General features: G+C 38.7%; 2 protein-coding genes across 6 annotated transcripts in view; one reads left to right on the top strand and one right to left on the bottom strand.

Moving 5' to 3' along the window:
• Positions 1-28: 28 nt before the first annotated feature.
• On the top strand, positions 29-11,022 carry LOC109042863 (protein D1). Of its 2 annotated transcripts, none has more exons than XM_019059817.2 (6): positions 29-217; positions 703-941; positions 2,922-3,042; positions 4,567-4,704; positions 5,374-5,455; positions 8,984-11,022. In XM_019059817.2, the coding sequence occupies exons 2-6, from the start codon at positions 732-734 to the stop codon at positions 9,264-9,266; spliced, it is 834 nt and encodes a 277-aa protein (XP_018915362.2). In that variant the 5' UTR covers positions 29-217; positions 703-731; the 3' UTR covers positions 9,267-11,022. The 2 variants fall into 2 exon arrangements, with proteins under 2 accessions (XP_018915362.2, XP_018915364.2); XM_019059819.2 differs by lacking the exon at positions 29-217 and adding an exon at positions 239-385.
• A 3,911-nt stretch (positions 11,023-14,933) lies between these two features.
• The window catches only part of LOC109042868 (uncharacterized), a 43,924-nt gene continuing 37,904 nt past the window's right edge, over positions 14,934-20,953 (bottom strand). For all 4 annotated transcript variants that reach the window (XM_072297784.1, XM_072297787.1, XM_072297785.1 and 1 more), the window contains exons 2-3: positions 18,828-19,110; positions 14,934-16,427 (exon numbers count right to left, since the gene is read on the bottom strand). In XM_072297784.1, coding sequence (XP_072153885.1) covers positions 15,906-16,427; positions 18,828-19,076 — 771 coding nt within the window. In that variant the 5' untranslated portion in view covers positions 19,077-19,110 and the 3' untranslated portion in view covers positions 14,934-15,905. The remainder of the gene's footprint in view (positions 16,428-18,827; positions 19,111-20,953) is intronic.

Here is a 20,953-nt window from a genome sequence, read left to right as displayed (position 1 = left end):
CCTCGCACCGTACCCGGGTTATTCACACAAAAGAGTTGAAAGTCAAAAGTGTGACACATGTTCGTCACATTCCATGATATCTGTGACTAATGTTGCGGACTAAATTGTGTTAATTTTTAAGGGACAAAGCGTGTAACATAGTGGATACAGAACATAATTGATAAGCTTTAATACCACGGTATCATTTTCGAAACACGTATTGCATCGTTATCATAAGGTATGATCATTTTTCAGTATTTGGAAGCAATGTATGAGAGAGCACAACTAGAACTAGTAACCTGAAAAAACCCATGAGGGGCAATAGCTCCAGTCAGCAATTTCAAAAGGGTCTGTAAACGAAAAATGGAAAAATTGATGTGCTTGGAAAAATGTTGAGAACTGAGAGGTATGACGATGTTTTCCAAAATGTGCTTTAAACACTCTGTTCTAAATTCAGTCAGGAAGATTAAGAAATGTTGCTACTGTTCAGACTCGAATGATCAACAATATTTGATACGTCAATTTTTATCATGAGTTTTCATTATGTCAATAAATTACATGCTTGGGGAATGTAAACTTTAATCGAAATTGAGGAAAACGTTGACTCAGTCCTATTAAGCCTTCCTAGGAGTTTATTTTCAAAGGAAAATGAACGGGTGCAATCGACCTGTTTTCATTTACAACACTATAAAATTGGTCCTAATGTTGCCTTTATCATTTCAGATAAAATTTCAAAACTGCAATATTTATCAATGGAAGAAAAGACATTACGAAGTAGTATGACGCCGCTTTTGAAAGCTGTGAAGTTGAGCAGACTATTTTCTTTATTTTATTTGTCCCAAATAAGTATTGCAATGGCTCCCAATGACGAATACAAAACTAGAGAAAGTATCAGATCCACGTTACGAAAACATTTCGTCATTCCAGATGTATTGTCCGTAGCGCCCAATGCTTACGCATCAGTGAGTAAACATCATACTTTTTCAATTTGAAAAGTGCATTTTTTATTGGAAAAATTATTTATAGTCATTTTTTCCTTGGTAAAAAATAACGTTTGAAGATGATCTTTTAGAGAAAAATGGTCATATCCGGCTTCTTATGTCCCATTATTAAGTACACAAAAAATAATACAGGAAAGAATCGTATCGGCAGGCTTTTTCACCTGGAAAGACACCATAAATAAGACATTAATATAACATACGTCGTTCAAGAAAACGACTAAAACAGTAGAATGTTATACAGCGTTCGCGGCAAAATTACTGTCATTAGTTATACGATTCATAATTACACTATGGTCGGTGATCAGTAAGAAATATATTACATTTAAAACCGGCCGCACACTCAAACGAGCCTTTCAGAAAAGTTCGGCATGAAATTTTCGACTAGCACTGCAAGTTTTGATGTTATTTCTTCACATGATTAATTTTATACGGTGGTTTTTAAAAGAAATTTTACGAGAAAATCAAGGAAACCACTCCTAAAACTTCTATTTTCAGTATTAATTGCGATGTGAGCTTTTAATTTCTTCACATTTTGTCCGACTCCTACTCACTGACTTGTTTCTCTGGGCACCGCGGCCGGCCAGCACGCAACGCGCATTGGCGCCTACAAACATAAGGGGATACTTCAAGCATTGCGCAATGCGTGAAGAATCCCCTTAGGTTTGTAGGCGCCAGTGCGCGTTTCGTGCTGGCAGCAGTGCAGCACGTCGCGTCACTCCGCTTTATGCTAGGCTCTATTATTTAAACTCGCATGATCAGCGTTTTTCCACACATGATTTTTAAAGTTTTGCGCACTCTGCATGGATTACTTTCATTTAAATTGATAAAAAAATATATGTGTGAAAGAAAATATAATGTTTGTTTAATGTGTGCTACTATCTTCATTATTTATAGTTAAGTGTCTTTCACCAATTTTTGTCCGTATCGTCCATAAGGATGCCGCACTGTGCGCTGGACCGCTGGTGAGGTGGTTAGGGTGGTTAGGGCGGTTAGTACATGTCTGAAGTCAAAACGCCCTCACTCTCCTACATGTATGTAACAAGGAAATCCGTTGAGCCCAAATAGTTCCATCCAGGCGTTATAATGTAATTCGTGTAGTTTCCGTCGCGTGCCGAGCGACACTAACTGAAGCTTCAATTGTTTCTTTGCACCTTAACTTAATTCCAGATTTGCCTTTGTGCCACTTACGTAAACCATCACTGATTTTAATCGTAAAATTGTCAATTCTCCGAGAGGTGCATTACTGAAATGTATCACAATGTTGTCGGTAGAAAAACTGCAGAATAATTAGGTATCTGACAGTGGCGAGGCGTAAATGATCGATTATGGATATACCTGCCCATTTGAAGCTGTGGTAAAAAATCGATAATGAAGGTGTTCATTGCGAACACCCTGTGTATCTACCCTATGCTTTAGGTTTAAATGGCAGATTAATCGATGTATTGCAAAAAGCGCTAAGCCAATTGTATCTGACCATGATATATGTGAACTCTCCTTTAGCCTACTTTATTGGGATTTTTTTTCCTTTGGGAGAGCTAATCTTGACATTTTATTTGAAATTTCAAAAGAAGAATCCTGATAAACCCCACGAAATTTGGAGCGAAACCAATGACTATTCGTCTGGTCATACGACAGGAAATCGGCGACGTTAGAAGTGTGAATACACGTATATGATTTCCTATGTGCAACGGCGAAACTAAAGCCATAAGTCTGCTTAATGTATTGGTGAAAATTATATTATATTCTACTCTTTTTCTTCTGGAATGTAGGCCGCGTCTAGTCTATTTCAGTACGTATATTTTATTGTTCGTCAGTTGTGTAATTAAAAGTCATGGTTAGCATAATTTCATGATTCAAACCTATTCTTAAGTGTTTAGTATACTCATTAATTCAGATCATGCTAAAAATGATTGAAAATATTTATTTCTGTTAACTTTCTAGGTTCAGTATTCAACTTTCACTGTAAACATGGGAAATAAGGTGGATCCGAGGTACGCACAACATACTCCTTCAGTTTGGTGGCCGACAGAAGAGGGTGGTTTATACACGCTCATGATGGTTGGTAAGCGTTTCCTTGAATCGTTGATTTTACCACATCATTGCGGTGCCAAAACGCATTGGGCTCAAAATAAATTACACTATAGCTTAATATTTTAGGAAATTTTAGATTAATTGATACGTGCCATCTCATGGTCGTTCCACATGGCCGTCTCTCTAATGCTTACAAAACGCATAACCACGTGATGTTTCGCACATGGTGAGATTTTCAATAAATGTTCAAGGAAATAGAACACCTTATTTCACGTAAACCGGTTTCTGTATCATTCTCATAGTGAGTATATTTTTTTGACTTCACTGAAAAAAAATAATATGCTGTTTTAGCATCTAGGATGTCAAAAATGTGTCTGGTGAGCCTACGATGCTGCCTTTACAGCCCTCGCAGTTAACTTTACATCCTTTGAATGCAAATTCAACTGCATGGGCAATCAAGGTAACATCTTAGGACCACCAGACACATTTTTGACATCCTAGCTGCTGAAACAGCATGCCATTTTTTTCAGTGTTCAACACTCGTAATTGCAAAATCACATCTAATTACCTTATAGCCTGAATATAAGTTTTGCCTGATATCATGAGTACACTAGAAATTGAGCCCTTTATAAAATTTGATGGAAGTCAGCCAAAATACCTCTAGGGTAAAAAAATAAAATTTAATAACTATATCACATCTCAGCAATTCAAATAATTTACTTGTTAAGAGTATACACAGAGAATGATAAGCTGTGACTTGAATAGAAACACAGAGTAAGATTTTGTAATGAAGTGGCTATCTTTGGAGATGCATGGTTTCAAACGCTCGCATATTATCACTTGAAGTGCAAACTAAGGAGTTTTCCGAAAAAAAGGCACATGCGCGCATGAGCCCTCCTCTCGGAATTTGCAGAAATGGATTTTTCGTGTCCTAATTTATACATGTATGCCCCAAATTTCAACATAATTAATCAACTTTCGGAGCAAAAAGATTAAGTTTTGTGTGCCTAAGCCAAGGGTCATTGGGTATTTCTGGAAAAAGGGCCAATAGCGCAGGTGCACTTTTTCGAGGAAACTGCAGTTGAGCCAAATTTCCGTGTCCAGTTTTGTGTAACGTAAGCACAGCTGTAATAGTAGCCGGCGCGACGTTATTGTGAAGATAGCGCGCGGTCCTGTAACGAGTGGGTGGAGAATGCTTAGGACACCAAAGAAGATTTTTTTTATTATTATTTATTATACAGAAGGGATTAATTAACTTGATTTTTGTTTACAATTTCGTTCATGCCTGAAAAGTTTAGCTTTAAAAGCCAAAACCTAGGACCGCCGGTCAATTTTCGAAAAAAGGGCGCATAACAGTGAATGATAAGAAATTCAACCTCGAGGGGCGTTTTAGGAAGGCCCGAGCTAAGCGAGGGGGTCAGGATGCCCGAAATGCAACCACGCCCTCTCCTTCTCTATGCCCGCGTCCAATTAATATAAGTGATGGGACTTTTTTGTTTGACTCATATTTGTTTATATTTAGAAACCTAAAAAATATGCAATCGTTTGTTCGTAGACGCTGATGTACCGAACCGAAGAAATCCTCAGTACCGGTGTCGACAACATTGGCTCGTGGTCAACATACCGAGGGTAGATATTTATAATGGCAAAACGCTAACGGAGTACATAGGTCCGATCGCGCCAAAAAATTCAGGTATTTATAAGATTATTAAGGTATTTAAGGTATTTTTAAGATTATTAAGATTATAAGATTATTATCAGGTAAGATTATTTTTTCTTCAAAACTGGTCATATTCTTACCATTGTACCTTCTACATTAATTTCAAAAACTCCGTAGAAACAAAATAAAACTGAAAAAAAAAGGATAAGAAAACGTAATTATTGGTTTATTTTTTTTTGTGCAAAAATTCGGCACAAAGATAAACAAAAAAAAATTCTCAACTTTGAGTACTAAGAAGTGGCCCGAACTGTATGTAACAGGGTGAGAAATGGTGCTGTGTCCCTACCATTTTGCGGGGAACACAAAGCCAAGAAGCTCCAAAAATTATAATTAGAGTCAAAATTAATTTTTTATTCTAATTATAATTTTTGGAACTTCTTGGCTTTGTTTTCGTCGGGAAATGGTGTAAACCCAGCACCATTTCTCCACCTTGTTACACATCCTAATTCATTGCGATTGTTAATTGACATTTTCCGCAATTACCCACCATAACTCGTAATTTCTTACAGAGTTCTCTTCTTTTACATATTTGTAAACCTATATTCAATTAATTTAAAATAATGGAAGTAGGTACTCAGTTGCGTGTTTTATATATTAAAATGCATGTCGATATTGTGTAATTCATCATGATTGATGTTCCAGGCTTGCATCGTGTTGTTTTCCTGATGTTTAGACAAAAGGGGCCGATAGAGCCAGATGAACCTTTAATAACAGTCATAAACAGGTATGAGCCATCTTTGAATATTTTCATGATTTTAACGCTCTCTCAAATTAAATACATGAATATGTAAGATGCCTGAATTTTTAGACAGGCGTGACTCATTAAACTTCCAAGGCCAACCTGAGGCCTACATGTTGGTGAACGAGATCCGAGAAAAGAAAAAAAGTTTTTCCTTCGACATTTTTTAGTCTTTAATTTATTTTCCGACCGAGATTGACTCAGTTTTTAGTCAAAACGTCTCGAGTTTTTCATTGTTGTATTTTTGCCTGGTTTCCGCCCCCCCCCCCCCCTTGTTTTTCTCCTGTTACTATTGTCTAGGGCTGCTTCATAAAAATTTGCATCTTCAATACCAAATGGCACACATTTTAACGTTGATTTATACTGTAAATCAAGTAGTTTAATCCTTACGTGCCCAAGCAGTGCGCTCTGACAAGCGGTCCGACTATCGGTCGTCTCTCGATTAAGCGGCTCCCTTATCAACCTCTTACATCTAAAGTGCGTTCTTACGTGTGTGTGTGCTATGCCGGGCGGCGGCAGGAAACCCCTCCACCCCCCCGGCCCTCCAAGCCGACACTACTCCGAGGATTTACTGCGTCGATCTATCGAACTTCAAAAAAAAATAAACGATATGGAGTCTTCATCTGCTTCACAAAACGTGTCAGCTCCACAGGATAATCCTGTGATTATTCAAAATAAATTTGACATTTTAAATGAAACCATTGACAAAGTTCCAACTGAAAATAAACCGCCACCTCTTTTTATCCAAACAAGTGCTTCGTGCGCGGACCACACAGCTTTAACCACATTATTACAATCTGCCAATATTTCTGCCACTGATTTCGTGTTACAAATACTAAATAAAACGCAAATTAAACTTTCACTCTCAAAAATAAATCATTATGACCAAGTGATCACAATATTACGTGGAAAATCGATAGAATTTTATTCCTACCAAAAAATTCAAGACCGTCCATATCGTGTTGTGTTACGCGGACTCCCGATTTCAACCTCCGGCCCTCTCATAGCTGACTTTCTTAAAAAACACGGTCATGAACCAGTTCGTATTCATCTACTCAGACACTGGAAAACTAAAGAACCCATTCCACTTCGGGAAATAGATCTAAAAAAAGCACCCTCAAACAGATTTGTTTTAAACATAAAATCATTCTTCTGTGAAAATCAACATTTTAAAATCTCATTTGAATCTCCGCGACCCAAAAGACATGTAATTCAGTGCCTAAACTGCCAAAAATATGGTCATTCTCGTAACTACTGTGCTCGCAAACCAGTTTGTGTAAAATGTGGTCAACCTCACAAATCCGAACTCTGTGATAAACCTAAGGAGGCCCCCCCCTACCTGTGCTCTCTGTGGTACCACTGGTCATACTGCCAACTACAAAGGATGCTCTATCTATCAAGCAATTAGGAAAAAACGTCTTGCTGACAAAAAACCAACTTTTGTCAATCATCAACAAGTTTTTCAAAACCAACTTTTTGTTAGTCCAAACAAAGGCAAGACATACGCCGCCACAGCTGCTTCCAGAGGAGAAGCCGTAAACGCTCCAACATCAGACATTATCAATCTTTTATCTAAATCGCAGTCTCAAATTAATCAATTAGTCAATCAAATTTCAAATCTATGTTCACTTTTAACTCAATTTCTCTCGGCTCACATTCACCCTTGAAATGCCTGTTCTCTATCACTTATTGATATTCTAAAGACTCTTAAAGTCTTATACATCTTTCTTTCAAGTAGTAATTTGTAGTTTTTCAAGTAGTAAGAAACTTGTTGTTTCTTGTATACTAACATCTTTTTTTCAAATAGTAAGAAACTTCTCTGTTGTTTCTTTTATACTAATTTCCCTTATTGTAAAGATATTGTATATAATTCCTTTGGAAGTTTACAAAATAAATACATTAAAAAAAAAAAAAGGTGCCCAAGCCGGGTCGAGTTGACACGAGACTTACTAAAACACGTGACCCGTGAGTTATATGGGGCTGGTAGATACGAGGTTTAGATATAGACCTAAAAGTAACTCTGAGCTAACAGAATCAGGCATCAAATTGAAAAAGAAAAAAAAATTGAGTGTCGACACACCCGAAGATAAAAAAGACGTATTCGGGCCACGTTTTAAAACTTTTCCCCCAAATCTGAGTGACACGACGCTCTCGGGAGTGGAGCAAACAGTGACTCTTCTAGTTGCTTTCGCTTGCGAAAGGGTCACCAAAAATTCCTTTCAATAAAACTTACTCGACCTGGCAAGGTATAGCGGAACCCGCGAGCACGCGTCTCGCACCATCGCGCCTTCAATTTTGCAGATGCAACAGGGACATCCATCAAGCACGAATAGTTGTATCTCTGCGCCGTCAGCAACACGCGCGCATTCCCTTGATTAGTTTCCATGCTATGTTGGTTCGACTTGTCTTATTTGTCGCGTTGCATAAGGGAGTGTGTGAATAATACAGCCGAAGATGGGAGATACGCAATCGGCCTCGTTTTTAACTTATCGACCGCATCGGCGGGATACCTCACAAATTGCATAAAATAGAGCATTGCGAGTTACAGCTCCCGCATTCAATTTTACAAATCTAACATGCACATCCATCAAGCATAAATAGTTATATCTCTACGCTGTCAGAAACGAGCGTTAAAGTGCCACTTTTTTCTTGAAATTTGAGAAAAGTTGAGGTTATCAGCTTGCTCAAAATATGCTACGTTAAGTCCAAGACAATAATAATTTTGAAGAGGGGAGAAATGAACTTTCATAAAACATGGTAATAAGGCAGATAATATTTCAAATACAATGAAAATTGATGTATTTAAATACGGGTCAATTTGATCCGACTAGGGACTTTGCGTATAACAAAAGTTTTGGGCATCTGAGTTACGCTGTGTTTTTGCTTGGGTTTGAAATAAGGAAACAAAATGTATCAAATTATTAAAAATGGAGAAAAATACACTCATAATATGGGTGTATTTTTCTCCATTTTTCCAATAACCTTATTTTTCCAATTTTTTTTTTTTTGTAAATTACATTGCAAAAAGGAAACAAATGGGTGGCATGTGTTTCTATGTTTGGGATACTAAAAAAATTGGCGTTTTATATTTTTGGCAGGAAAAAGTTAAAAACCGGTCAAAGACACTTTTAACTAATTTTTTTCGGGTAGTTTGACTGGGCTGTCTTTTACTGAACTTGATCCACTATATTACCGTCTCCTTAAAGAACGGATTTGGATGTTTCAGTGAAAGCTGAATAGAACTATGTGAAAATGGATAGAATCAAAACGAACTAACGCATAGCCTCCATGCATATAGTTCATAATTTTGATTCATTTTCACAAAGTTTTTTAATTCAGCATAAACTTGTCTATTACAAATTAGGTTCTCTGCTCTCACTTTTTATTTCGGAATGACCTTTTCCACACATCGATTCTCTAGTTCACTGACCCAATTTTCAGTAATCTCTGATCGTTGACCATGACGTCAAATCATTATTGTGAAAGTAAATGATAATTACGTTAATATTTCAGAGGCCCAAATATTCGAACGAGATTCCTGCCAAGAAATTTCTCCGCAAAATATTCTTTGTCGGATCCGATCGCGGTGAACTTTTTCCAGGTCGGATTTCCGATTTACCAAAACAAAGAAGAGCGCCACTCCTGGGTGAGGAAGGGGATCACTCCACCACGTCATTACGTGAGCGTCACCAATTCCACGGCTCCGCGTTCGACACCTCCAGCTGAAAACATTTTCGGCGCAACTGACTACACAATTGTTGTTAACGGTGATGCAGTCACGGTACCTCAGACATAAACTTATTTCAGTAGTATAAGGCAAATTAGAGATCTGCAAAAGGTTGAAAACAAATTTTAAGACTTTCTGAAAACCTGAGAATATTTACAATTTATTTTGTGTCCTTACTTAGTAGAAATTATATTCACAAACACGTATTCTATGTCTATTCTTTGTGTGATAGTTGTAGCTACGAGCACTAAACTTAGAAATTTGTCCTTTGTACATCTGATTCTTGTTTGCTGACCTTTAAGTTTCAACCATTAAAATATTATTCTGTAATTCGCGCAACCCATCGATTCCCGCGAAACTCGTTGGTTGTAGTGGATGGGAAATAAGTGCCGTCTATATTTTATCACAAATGTAAATCGCAAAAAGAAAGAAAAAAAAAATGCGGAACTTCCTTCTTTCAATTTATTGTGATAGATGGCCAACTAACTGTGTGTGGCTCCTGATTAACTGATCCACTGTCTTGAATACGCAGCATTCGCAGCAATCCCCGATATTCGTGGACTCATATTCTACCGGCGAATTTTCATGACACTGACAAAATGAAGGCATCACGCCACCTTCGACCCTTTTTGTCAAATGTGCGATTCGTCGATCATCGATGATTCCTGCGCATTTTGTACTTTACATTTAATCGCGCAAAAGAACCTTTAGAAACTGCAGTTTCAGAGATAAAATATTTTAAGATGCGTATACACTGTGAGGAGATCTCCATACACGGGTAAAAGAGTCCTTTGATCTCAAACGGAGTAATGTCATCAAGCCGGAATTTCATACATTTAAATTGATTTTAGTGAGCTCTGTTGAAAAAAAAAATCGAATAAATGTTCCATCGCTGCTTAATTTTGTTAAAAAGTTGCCTCATAGGATTAAAATTAGTTTCAGCTAATGATAATAGCCTCTATCAGTCTTTTTCACGGAATGAGACTCAGATCCATACCTTCGCATCGTAAAACTTTGGATCTATCTGGACCCGACCGACGCTGAAAAAGCCATTGACAATATCTCGTTCTGTAACATTCGTTTTTGAAATGAGATCCACCATTAATTCGATCCGAGCTGCATAGTTCGTGGACGTCGTTGTCAATACTATACGTGTTCTGTGTTGCACAGTATAGCGTCACCGGTTCTGGGTTGACGGCCCAATCGTAGAATAGTTGCATCAATGTGTGAATGAAGTCTCCCGTTTTTCGTTGGGGGAGGGCGTTAGTGGGTACAACCTGTAATCGGCGGTATTGTGTTACGAGGTTTGCGTCGACTGTGTGGGAAGGTACTCCAAGTGTGGTTAGCATTCTATTACCGCGATTAGCGGCTCAGGGACCGGAAAAATGTTCTGGGTGCTATGCACTGCCATATTACCTCGTCTTTTTTCTCCGTATGGAATATGTAGTGCAGACGCTCTAATACGTGTTTGTGAATATTATTTCTACTAAGTAAGGACTCAAAATAAATTGTAAATATTCTCAGGTGTTAAGAAAGTCTTAAAATTTGTTTTTACCTCTCGAGAAGACACGTCACAGTGTAAAAATTTGAAAACTTGGTATATTTTTTCTTTGTTTTCCTGTAAATTTAAATGTATAAAATGTTACCTTAAGATGAAATATATCTACGTAATTGCTTTACAATATGCACATTGTAACGTCCTTTCAACAGTTTCAACACCAGCACTTGGCCGATGAGAACATCAAAGGTCATCAAAAATGACAGAAATTTATTCAGTTATCTCTATTCATTATTGTTGTTCTCAATAAATATCATCCCTGTTGAATTTATGTTGTTATATTTTAAGTAAGAACTCCTTTTTTTTTAAAGAGCATGCCGGTGGAGCATCGAACCTTTTAGTCTCTTTCAAGCACGTAGCCAGGATTTTGTTCCAAGGGGGAGGCTTGGCCGGGTGAAGGTGAAGGGGGTCTGTCTACTCAGAGCATGAGGGCCCGCAGGGTCAACTCCGGAATTTGAAATTCTGCAGTTTCTTTGCTTTTGGGAGGGGGAGCTTGAGCCCCAAACCCCCCTCCTGACCACGTGCCTAGTCTCTTTAAATTATGAGTGTATCAAAATAAAATATGAAGAAAGGTCGAGCACGAAAGAAAAGTTTAAAGACTAAAATGATTGAATAACTTTTATAATAATTTAAGGTAATTTTACAAATATGTTACATTTTAGGATACACTTAATCATCAGAGTTTGTAAAGTGAATTAAAAGTCATCATTGATGAACGTTCGAGGAGAGTTAAAAGGTAGTATAAAAAAGAAAAAAACATTGTGTTAACGGAACGCCACTCTTAAGAGACGATCGAAAATATTCGTCTCTTAATTACTGTTTGAACTCCTGTAATTTTGTCGTTCAGCCCGTTACACCGATCGATATTTAAAAATTCTATATTAAAGTCTATACAAGAGCAACGGAGAAAGCGACGAATTATTTGTTTTTAAAGTACTCCTCTTCAACGGCGGGGTTACTTTAGATTTATTATTAGTGCTACAGACAGGTCCCATCTCTTGAGAGTCATCACTATTATTTTTTTTCACCTGAATTTTTAAACATACAGGTGTTGATTAGAAGGAAGAGGATGTAAATACATAATATCTCACTCGGTTAAGCATAATAATACATTAAGGTAATAATAAATATAATCTTCATTACATTCTTCTTTTCTTTGGAATACCAGTACTGAAGCAGGACCAATCCTAAGATGCACTCCCATGGATATTCCATGAAATAGCCTCAAAAAGTTTCATTTTCATTTTTTACATACGAAATAATATCCCGAGGATCACACTAAAATCATCAGTAGGATACACTACCGTTTTATGGAGAAGAGCAGTGAGTCCATTATTAGCATTAGCGGCAGCGTCCGGGTGCATAAGAGCATGTTCTAATCGTGGCTCGATGGAAATGTATTCATTGTAAGATGCATGAGACTTGTCATGCATGTATTCTTATGAATCTCTCGACTCATGTCAGTTCAAAGTTCCATTTGATAAGAATTCATCTGTACATATATAGAAATGGATTTACTGTTCTTTTCCATAACACAGTGTTACAGTAAAAACATTCATTGACAATGAGACAGATGCAATCAACGAATTTACGAATTAATGATGAAATATTATGCAGATCACTTTGATGGCCGTGCACCAACAGGGTCAAAAGCGAAAGTAATATATATGATCGGACACGTACGAAACATTAAAAAGTTACAACAGCAGAGAAAACTACAAAAATAAACCACATTTCGAACGAAACTCCTGTAAAATTACAGATCTCAATTCACGTGGGTGAGTTGTAAAAGATCAGAAATTGCGCTTGCTCCTGAATGTAAGCATAAGCTGTCAAAAGGACCGTATTGTCCACAGAGACCGCGCACTAAAACACGAGAAATGTAATTGGGTAAGACAAGATTTAAGTTTAGAAGTCAACGATATTATTGCGTTTGCTAGGCGAGTTTTTGCAAATTAGATTTGGATTTCTGAACCAATTTCTCAAATCTTCGGTCATCAGTCATCATTAGGCGAATCCGAACGTGGTTTTCCGAGAGTATAACTACTACAGAAAAAAAGAATATCATAGTTCGGGTTCTCGAAAAATACACTGTATCTGGTTGTTTATGTGCGTTTGAAGTGATTCAACATTTAGATGGAGTTTAAGATATTTGATTGAATTCATGCCGGTAACGTCATCCAGGTGGCAAAGCCTTATGTTCTGCGAGTTTTTACTTTCTCGCTCCCCTAGGGTAGAGAGGAAGTATTGTCATCCTCCAAGAAAAAAAAAAAAAAAAAGTTGAAATTTCATCATTTCTAGACGTTTTAAGGTCCCAGGAGTCAAAATAACCATACTTGAAAAAATGTGTGTCCGTCCGTCCGGCGTCCCCCAAATCTGTCTACAGCGATATCTCAGAATCTATCTGTTCGATTTCATTCAAAATTCTCACAGAACACCATATTTATGGTCTCCTTATGCACGTCCAACGATTTTGGGGTACGCTAAAATTTGGGGGGCTAGGGTCAAATTGGGTTAAAGGTCCATTTTCAGCAAAATCACACGGAAAGCTCATTTTGAGGGACCGTAAATTTTGAAAAATGCCTTTAATTCTTTAAAGGTGGGCATCAAGCACATCACCTGGGTCATTAATTTAAGTTCCTAAAAGATCTTTGGACTAATCTCAAAATTCAAGGGATTACGAGGCCCAAAAGTAGGGCACTTTGCTCCGCGACATCACACAAACAACTCATTTTCAAAGACTGTAAATTTGAAAAAAAATGCCTTTCATTTCTTCGAAAGTTGGCATAAGAGCACCACCTGGTTCAATAATGTAAGTTCCTATGAGGTCTTTGGACTAAACTAAAAATTGAAGGGTTACGCGTCATATAGCGAGGAGAGCACTTCGGTCACACGGAGAGCTCATGGACTGTAGATTTTGAAAAAATGCCTTTAATTCTTTGAAAGTTGGCTCAAAAGCACCATCTGAGTCATTAATTTAGGTTCCTAAAGGATTCTTGGACTAATCTCATAATTGCAGAGGGGCCGATAGGAAACGCTCAATTCTCTGATAAATGAGTCGGAACGCTTCTAGATAATAGCAGCAAACGCTTTGAGTCAGGTGAAACCTAGGAATTCAAATGCATTATATAATGCATCATATACTATTTCCAAAATTACTCCGTAGGTATACACCAAGCAAAATTAGACAACTAATTAGGTAGGTAAGTACTTACAATATATAGTTACTATTAGTCATCAAGCTGACGCAAAAACTGACACTTACATCTTTATTAAATACTAATATGTTTGTTGTTAATGAATTTAGAATCCCGGCAGATTCCATCTTTCGCGGTTCCTTTTTACGAGGTACTAAGCACAAATATAATATAATAATACGGCACAAATATGACTGATTTAATGCTTGTTACTTAATAAAGGAGGTTATAAATTGTTAGAACCCGAGGTTTGGTTGAAGGAGATGGCGCTCTCAGCGCTCTCTATTGTTTTCGCTTTGAATTACAGGGATACGCGGTAAGGAGATGGCGCTCCTGGCGGGCGTGTGGTGAACCTTCCAGCAGGTAGATTCGCCCGCCAAATTTAAAATTTGGGACATGCTAAGCGAAAACCGTTTAGATTTAAGACTATTTGAACATCGAATAGTCATTCTACCCATTCAAGTAGATATTTGATGGCTTTTGACCGTGCTTAAGGAGAGATTATAATATAAAATCGTATCTGAAGTATGATGTCAATGAATCTAATGGATCCTAATGAATCGTAGAAAAGCTAAGATTTTTACGGATCGCCATCTTTGACAGGAGACTTTGTTAATCAATTACATATTTAATTGAAGATGCCTCATAAAATCAACAAGTCGAGGCCGAATATATGAATTCATCACATATCGCGAAGACATTTACAATAAAGTTCAGTGGTTTGAATAAAAATTTCATAACTATTATCCTGTGATCAAAATTCCAATCAAACTTTATGATTTTGTAAAATTGGCAGTATTTTTCTAAATATTCCAGTAAAAGTGTCTATGCCGGCGCGAAGCGCCGGCTCGAGCGAGAAAGTCCCGTGCGGTCCCCGCACCAATCCGCTAAGCGGATGGGGGGGGCGAAGCCCCCCAAATGCCGGCGCGTAGCGCCGGTACGCGGCGCGAAGCGCCGCGCATAAATTGGCCGGAGGCCAATTTTTTCTCCTTTGATCCAGCCACTCAAGGCGCGGGGGATTTAAAGGGATTTCAGAGCAGATTCGGAGGGATTTGGGAGGATTTCATCGTTTTAGGATTTGAATTTTTGAACAAGTCGTTCGATGAGATGTTTACCCCTTGTCTTTCCGCGAGCGGATAGGTTCCGTTATTTTATTAACCGCAAACCTTCGTGACAACAAAACGGAATCATCCAGCTCCAAAGGGGTCTAGAGGATTTCTCTAGACTCTGGGTTCGGGAGGGAGGCCTCTTCTAATTAAGGGGCCTTATGAAAAATTGAGTCGCCTCAGGAGCGATTATGAGCCTTTTTAACCAACAAATTGATTAAATTAACATTTCAAAGGTAAGCAATATTTCACACTCTTATTTAGGAAAATCGCTGTCATTTCTTGGGGGGAGGGAGGCAAGAAGATTTCTAGAGGAGAGCGCCCCTCAGCAATGAGGATCCTATCCAAATATGTTGATCCACCTCCCGCAGTGGTTGGAGAAATTTGCACAAATTTTAAGCGCAAGTCATACGTAAGCTGAGTCTAGTTCTTGACCTCTCATCAGTATTTTTCAGAAACAAGAGACCCTCCACTGGCCTCGTGGTGACAGGTGGAAGCTTTTACTTTCGGGGATTCAACACTTTCTTTTGGACCATTATGGGGGCGCAACAGTCATCAGTATTTCTTCGGCTGTTGACTTACCTATACTTGGCGGATAATGAGCTTCGGGTGACGTCATGAGCCAAACCAGTCTCCCAAACTTCCGAAAGTTTGCAAAACGAAACTGCCGACACGTTGTTAACCATCAACCAAGAAGGTAGGTGAACAGTTGAATGTTGAAGTCCCAAAAGTAAAAGTCTCCACCATTGCCAAGATACTAGTGAAGGGTCTCTTGTCTGTGATATTTTCCTTTATCAATTGGGAGTACTGGTTCAAAAACGAACCAAATCCCTCGCGAAAATCCACTTTATATCCGTCCATAAAACGTCATCCTCGCGCTCTCGGAGAGCGCGATCCCCGGCCTGGGATTATAGGCGAGCCTAGCTAGTATGCGAGTGACGTCACCTTCGGTAGGCGTGACGCGATGCAAGGAATTCCGCCCGCGGAACAGGACTAAATCCCCGGCCCGGATCTTCAAGGATTCGTAGGGGCAGCGCCGCTCGAGGACGGACACGACGCCTTCGTAATTCATCTCGCCGGCGTCGGAGTCCCGGAGGTCCTTCACGTACTGGAAGACGCCGCCGCCGAGGGACTCCTGGAGGAGGAGGGTGATGGAGAAGGAGGAGTTGTCGAAGTGCCAGCCGAGCTCCTGGCCTGCGGAGGCGTAGTGGATGTTGATCGGGGACAGCGGGTCCGAGTACGGGTAGAGAGCCTCCTCGCCGAGCACGTCGCTCAGGAAGCTTTTGAAGAGGTCGTCGTTGTAGAGGTGGCGGAGGAGGGAGTCGCCCGGGATCACGTCGTCGGCGATCCAGCTGTCGCTGCTTAGAACCTAGGGACAGCAAAACGAGAAAAAATTGTGAATGGATCAATTGGATCGCATTTAGCAAAAATGAACCAGCGCGATTTCAGTGTTTTCAAAACTGTGCAACTCCTTCTTTACTTTTAAAAATACTTGAAATATGTACAATATTACAGTACAGTGGCGTGGCGTGAATTGCGATATATCGATTGTTATGTCATTTAAACCTATGGTAAAGATTCGATTATTAAGGTGTTCGCTGCGAACGCCCTGTCTATAGATCCTTTTCCATAGGTTTAAATGGCATAACCGATGTATCGCAAAGCACGCCACGCCACTGTTACAGTATTAAGATTTACACACTTATTTTCCTATAAAATTGACGATTTTTTGGTAAGATTCCACAACTATGTGCTACTCCGGGAGATTTTTTAGATAGTCACATGAGGAGGCAACATTTGTACAACACTGTAATTGCGCTGGTTCCTTTACGCTAAATGCGATCCAACTAAATAAAGTATTTTTGCCAAAAAACTACTGTGCATTTCGATGACTAGGGGACAGTACCGCCTAACTAACAATTTTGGTGAAAATGAGTTGGTCACTTGGCCGCATTCTACATTATAAAATACGCAAAAAGATGTTTTTAGTTTTTTCCGATTCCGCAACGCTGTAGTGTACAAAAAATTGTGAACGGAACCTCTAAATTACACAAATGGCCAGGTGTTTTCTTCGATCTGTAAAATTGTCAATTTGCAGGTAGGCAGTCTTGTTCCTTGACCGAATTGAATTTTGAAATCCCATTGCCCCAAACAAATGGTCCGTTCCAAACCTATCAATGAAAAAATGAAAACCCTTTGAAATAGAAAATTGAATTAACTTTTGGAACCTAATTTTTTCCTTTGCTTAAAAGGTGACCTCAAGAGTTGTATTTTGAAATTTTAGGTTGATGTTCTAGCAGCTCAAAGTCAAAACTTTACCCAAATTAAACTTTACAAAAATTGCTAGGGCTGTCGATTGATTTTTGTTATACTCACTCAGTCTTGTTCTCCCTTTTTTCTTTGACGGGTGGAGGCCAAAAGGTTCCAGATGGCTTCAGAGTAAATAATTGTTCCACGGAAATGAAAGAAGGAGTAGTGCATTAAGAGAAAGTATAAATGCAACACAAAATAGATCAAAGTCAACTCAAATCCAGCTATTCTAAAATCGATAGAGTTGTTGTATGTTCTTCTTTTTCTTCCTATTTTATCCTCTCCTTTTAAAAGGATGAAGAATTTATGAGTAAAAGGCTCGGAACAGACTAATTTAGTGACTACGTCATTCAATATAATATCGAACTCATGGTTCAAATCGAAACAAACTAACAAAACTTAACTAACTGACTAATAAGTCGCTCTTATAGCGCTTCTGTGCGCTCTGCGACATCCAACCGCCACTGACAGCGATCTTGCCAGAGCTCCTCCGGCAGATCGCATTTCCTCATTTCCTAGCAAAACTTCCTGTACTAATTCTTTGTAAGATAATTGTGTTAATTCTTTACAGTTTAGCCATGAACCGGTGATAAATCAATTAATGACTCATTTAAACACAAGAAATTTTGATTGCAAGAAACGTTTGGACGCGTTTTACCACCATGCCGCGAAGGGTGCAAATCAGAAACAAAAGCTATGTGTTTGTTTACATTTGAACCATGACGTAGCCACTCGATCAGTCTATGGCCACTTTAGAATAAACTATCCCTGGTAAAAATTGGCGATAGGAGCTGCGTTTCAAAATACCCTAGGAGTTCTTATAGCCGACTGAAGAAGGCGATAGAAAATCATATAGCTGGCTGTAGAAAGTGGAAAAAATCATACGGCCGGGCTACACGAAGCGATAAAAAATTATACAGCCGGGCTATAGCTCCTATCGCCGGGCTTCACACTTTATTGCCTGGCTGTTGCTTTTTCGTCATCGGCCATAAAAGGCTATAAGAAATTGTGTAGAAATTCGTATGCTTTGTAAATCCTTAAGTTTGTACGGAATCACCTTAATATTTACAAAACGCACATTATTAGGATGGCAGGCATCCTTCAAAAGTACGGAGCTTTCCTCGCAAAATTAATCAAGATACTACGGCCCAAAAAGAGAGCGGTAGTCCAAAAACTCACTAAGTCCTAGCATCCGTAATTAGTAACGTTTAGCATACACTTTATCGTCAGGTTGTTGCTTAATCGCCATCGGCTATAAAACGCTATAAGAAATTGTGTTGCCGGCTATAGAAGCTATTTGAAATCTTACAGTCGGCTGTAGGTCTATGGTATTACAGATTCTACTGCCAATTTTTACCAGGGATAAAAAAATAAAAAGAGAATGGGAAGAGGGACGAGAAAGTGTGTGTGTGTGTGAGCGAGAGAGTAGGGAAGTGAGTAAAAAACAATGAAATAATACCAGACGATTGCGCGGGTGATCAGCTGGGAATGCCTCATCAGGTTCGATCAAGTATACATTGTGCGTTTTAATGGGTTGAAAGGCAAGGTGGCTCAGGATTTTGCTTTCAGCAGTGATAGCCTTCAGTGCTGTAGGCAACAAAAATTGGTGCAGTACCAGCGCTCCTTGCCGGTTGAGTGTTTCGCGGCATTGATGTCGCCAGGCGATGCTGGCCAATGGATGGAGAGCGAGACGAATCAATCCAGACATTGCTTGCCTTAGTCCTTGCGAGTGTCCTCAGCAACTATTCAACCAACAGTCCAAAAATAAGTCCTTATTCCAAGATTCAATATTTGCGATAAAGCAGGGCAAAATATGCATCAAAGTGGGAAGTGAGGGGGGCTGAGATAGCTATATCACACCTTAGAGGAGTTAATTATTTATCATTAAGCGGAGGAAGAATTGAAAAATTCCAAACATGAATTGGACGTATTTCTGTCAAACGGAACTAAGCGCCATCTGGGTAGGAAGGTAGAGGGGGGCTTGGATTGGCGGCGGTACCGGGCGTCGGGCGCATTCGTTCCTATACTCGCAATGCTTTTCCAGGGCGCTTAGTTCCGTTTGACAGAAATACGTCCAATTCTTCGGTACCAATACATTATAAATTTCGAGACGGAATACTTGGATTTTGAGAAAACCGTTGTTCTAGTTTGCCGGCGTTGCCAGTTTTAGAAACTATTATTTTCAAACGCTTATGACATCTCATCAAGGGGTATTTTCTAGTTAGTCAAAAGGTATTCCAATTACCTATTCTCCGACGAGAATTCTCGTTGAGTCAATAGGAAATCTCGTTTCAAAGAGTATAACTCTTATTTCACAGAGATGTCCCATGACTTCAGAGAGATAGCCGGTTGATTCAACGAGACTAGAATTTTTCGCTGGAAAATATTTCTCAGTGCATTAAAAATGAAGATATGGCTTCAAAATTTAACCCAATGTTTTTGAGAGTATTAGTAAGCCTGTAGCATCGGAAAATTGAAATCAATATTTTTGACCTGAAACGAGTTTCATAACCGATTTGAGTTTCTCCTTTAAGGCACACTTAACCGTGCTGCGTCGCATTTAATAATGTTCATTGCATTTTTACTGACTTTAGAGAAAAGGAAGGCACGAGGAAAATGGAATAATTAAAGTAAAAATAGATTTTTAGGATTTTTAGCTACAGTAATATCTCATTTCATCCTGCAAAAAATCAAAACCACCAAAATTGTGTAGCTTTCAAAACAGCTCAAAATTCAGTCTTCACTTTTAACAATGAAAGACGAATATTATATGAGTCATTTTCCTAAGTGTCCGCCATACTCAGCTCAATCTCCCCTGAACCCTGGCTCTTTGACTCACTGTGAAGAAATGAATCGACGGTGTAAGTCCGTAACCACGTATCTCGGTTTGCGACGTCACAGACTTCCTGTCATATTTTATTTTTTAAACGGAAAAAGATTCAACGGCAATTCTTGAAAACTGCCGTGATTTTCTTTCTCTGTGCGAAGAAAATTCTGCAATAACTGCAATGTTTAGGTACTTTTTTTTTATTTTTTAAATTTTTTCTTTACGAAATTATTACTTCATTTTGAAAACATTCATAGTTTTAAAAAGTGACAAATATTTGTAAAACATTTTCCAAGCGACATTGATCTCAATGAGTCGCAGTTGTGCCGACAGAAACTGCAAAAATTAATGAAAGAGGATAAAAACCAAGAAGCACGCAATCTCTAGTTTTAACCCATTTGTACATCGATATTTTAGAGTCAAATACGTCAAATTTTGAGCGTTTGGTTGCGCGTACACCTCTCTGCAGCACAATAAAAGCACAAAATGTTAAAGAAAAAATTAAAGTGCTTTGGGAATCATTAAATTTGACACGGAACCACCAATATTTAAAAAACACTTATTATATTATTATTCTCCTTTGATAAATTGATGCATATTTTTTCCTCATCAATTTAAATGACAATAATCAATGCAGAGTGTGTAAACATTTCAAAATCATGAGCTAAAAAACGCTGACTATGCGAGTATTAATATTAAAGCCTAACAGAGGGAGCGGCGCGGCGCGACGTGCTGCCAGTGCGAGAGGCTCACGGGCG

The sequence above is a fragment of the Bemisia tabaci genome, chromosome 3 (assembly GCF_918797505.1).
Source record: "Bemisia tabaci chromosome 3, PGI_BMITA_v3".
In the NCBI taxonomy this organism is placed as follows: domain Eukaryota; kingdom Metazoa; phylum Arthropoda; class Insecta; order Hemiptera; family Aleyrodidae; genus Bemisia; species Bemisia tabaci.
Note: the sequence above shows the minus strand (reverse complement) of the source record. Positions and strands in the feature narration are given on the sequence as shown.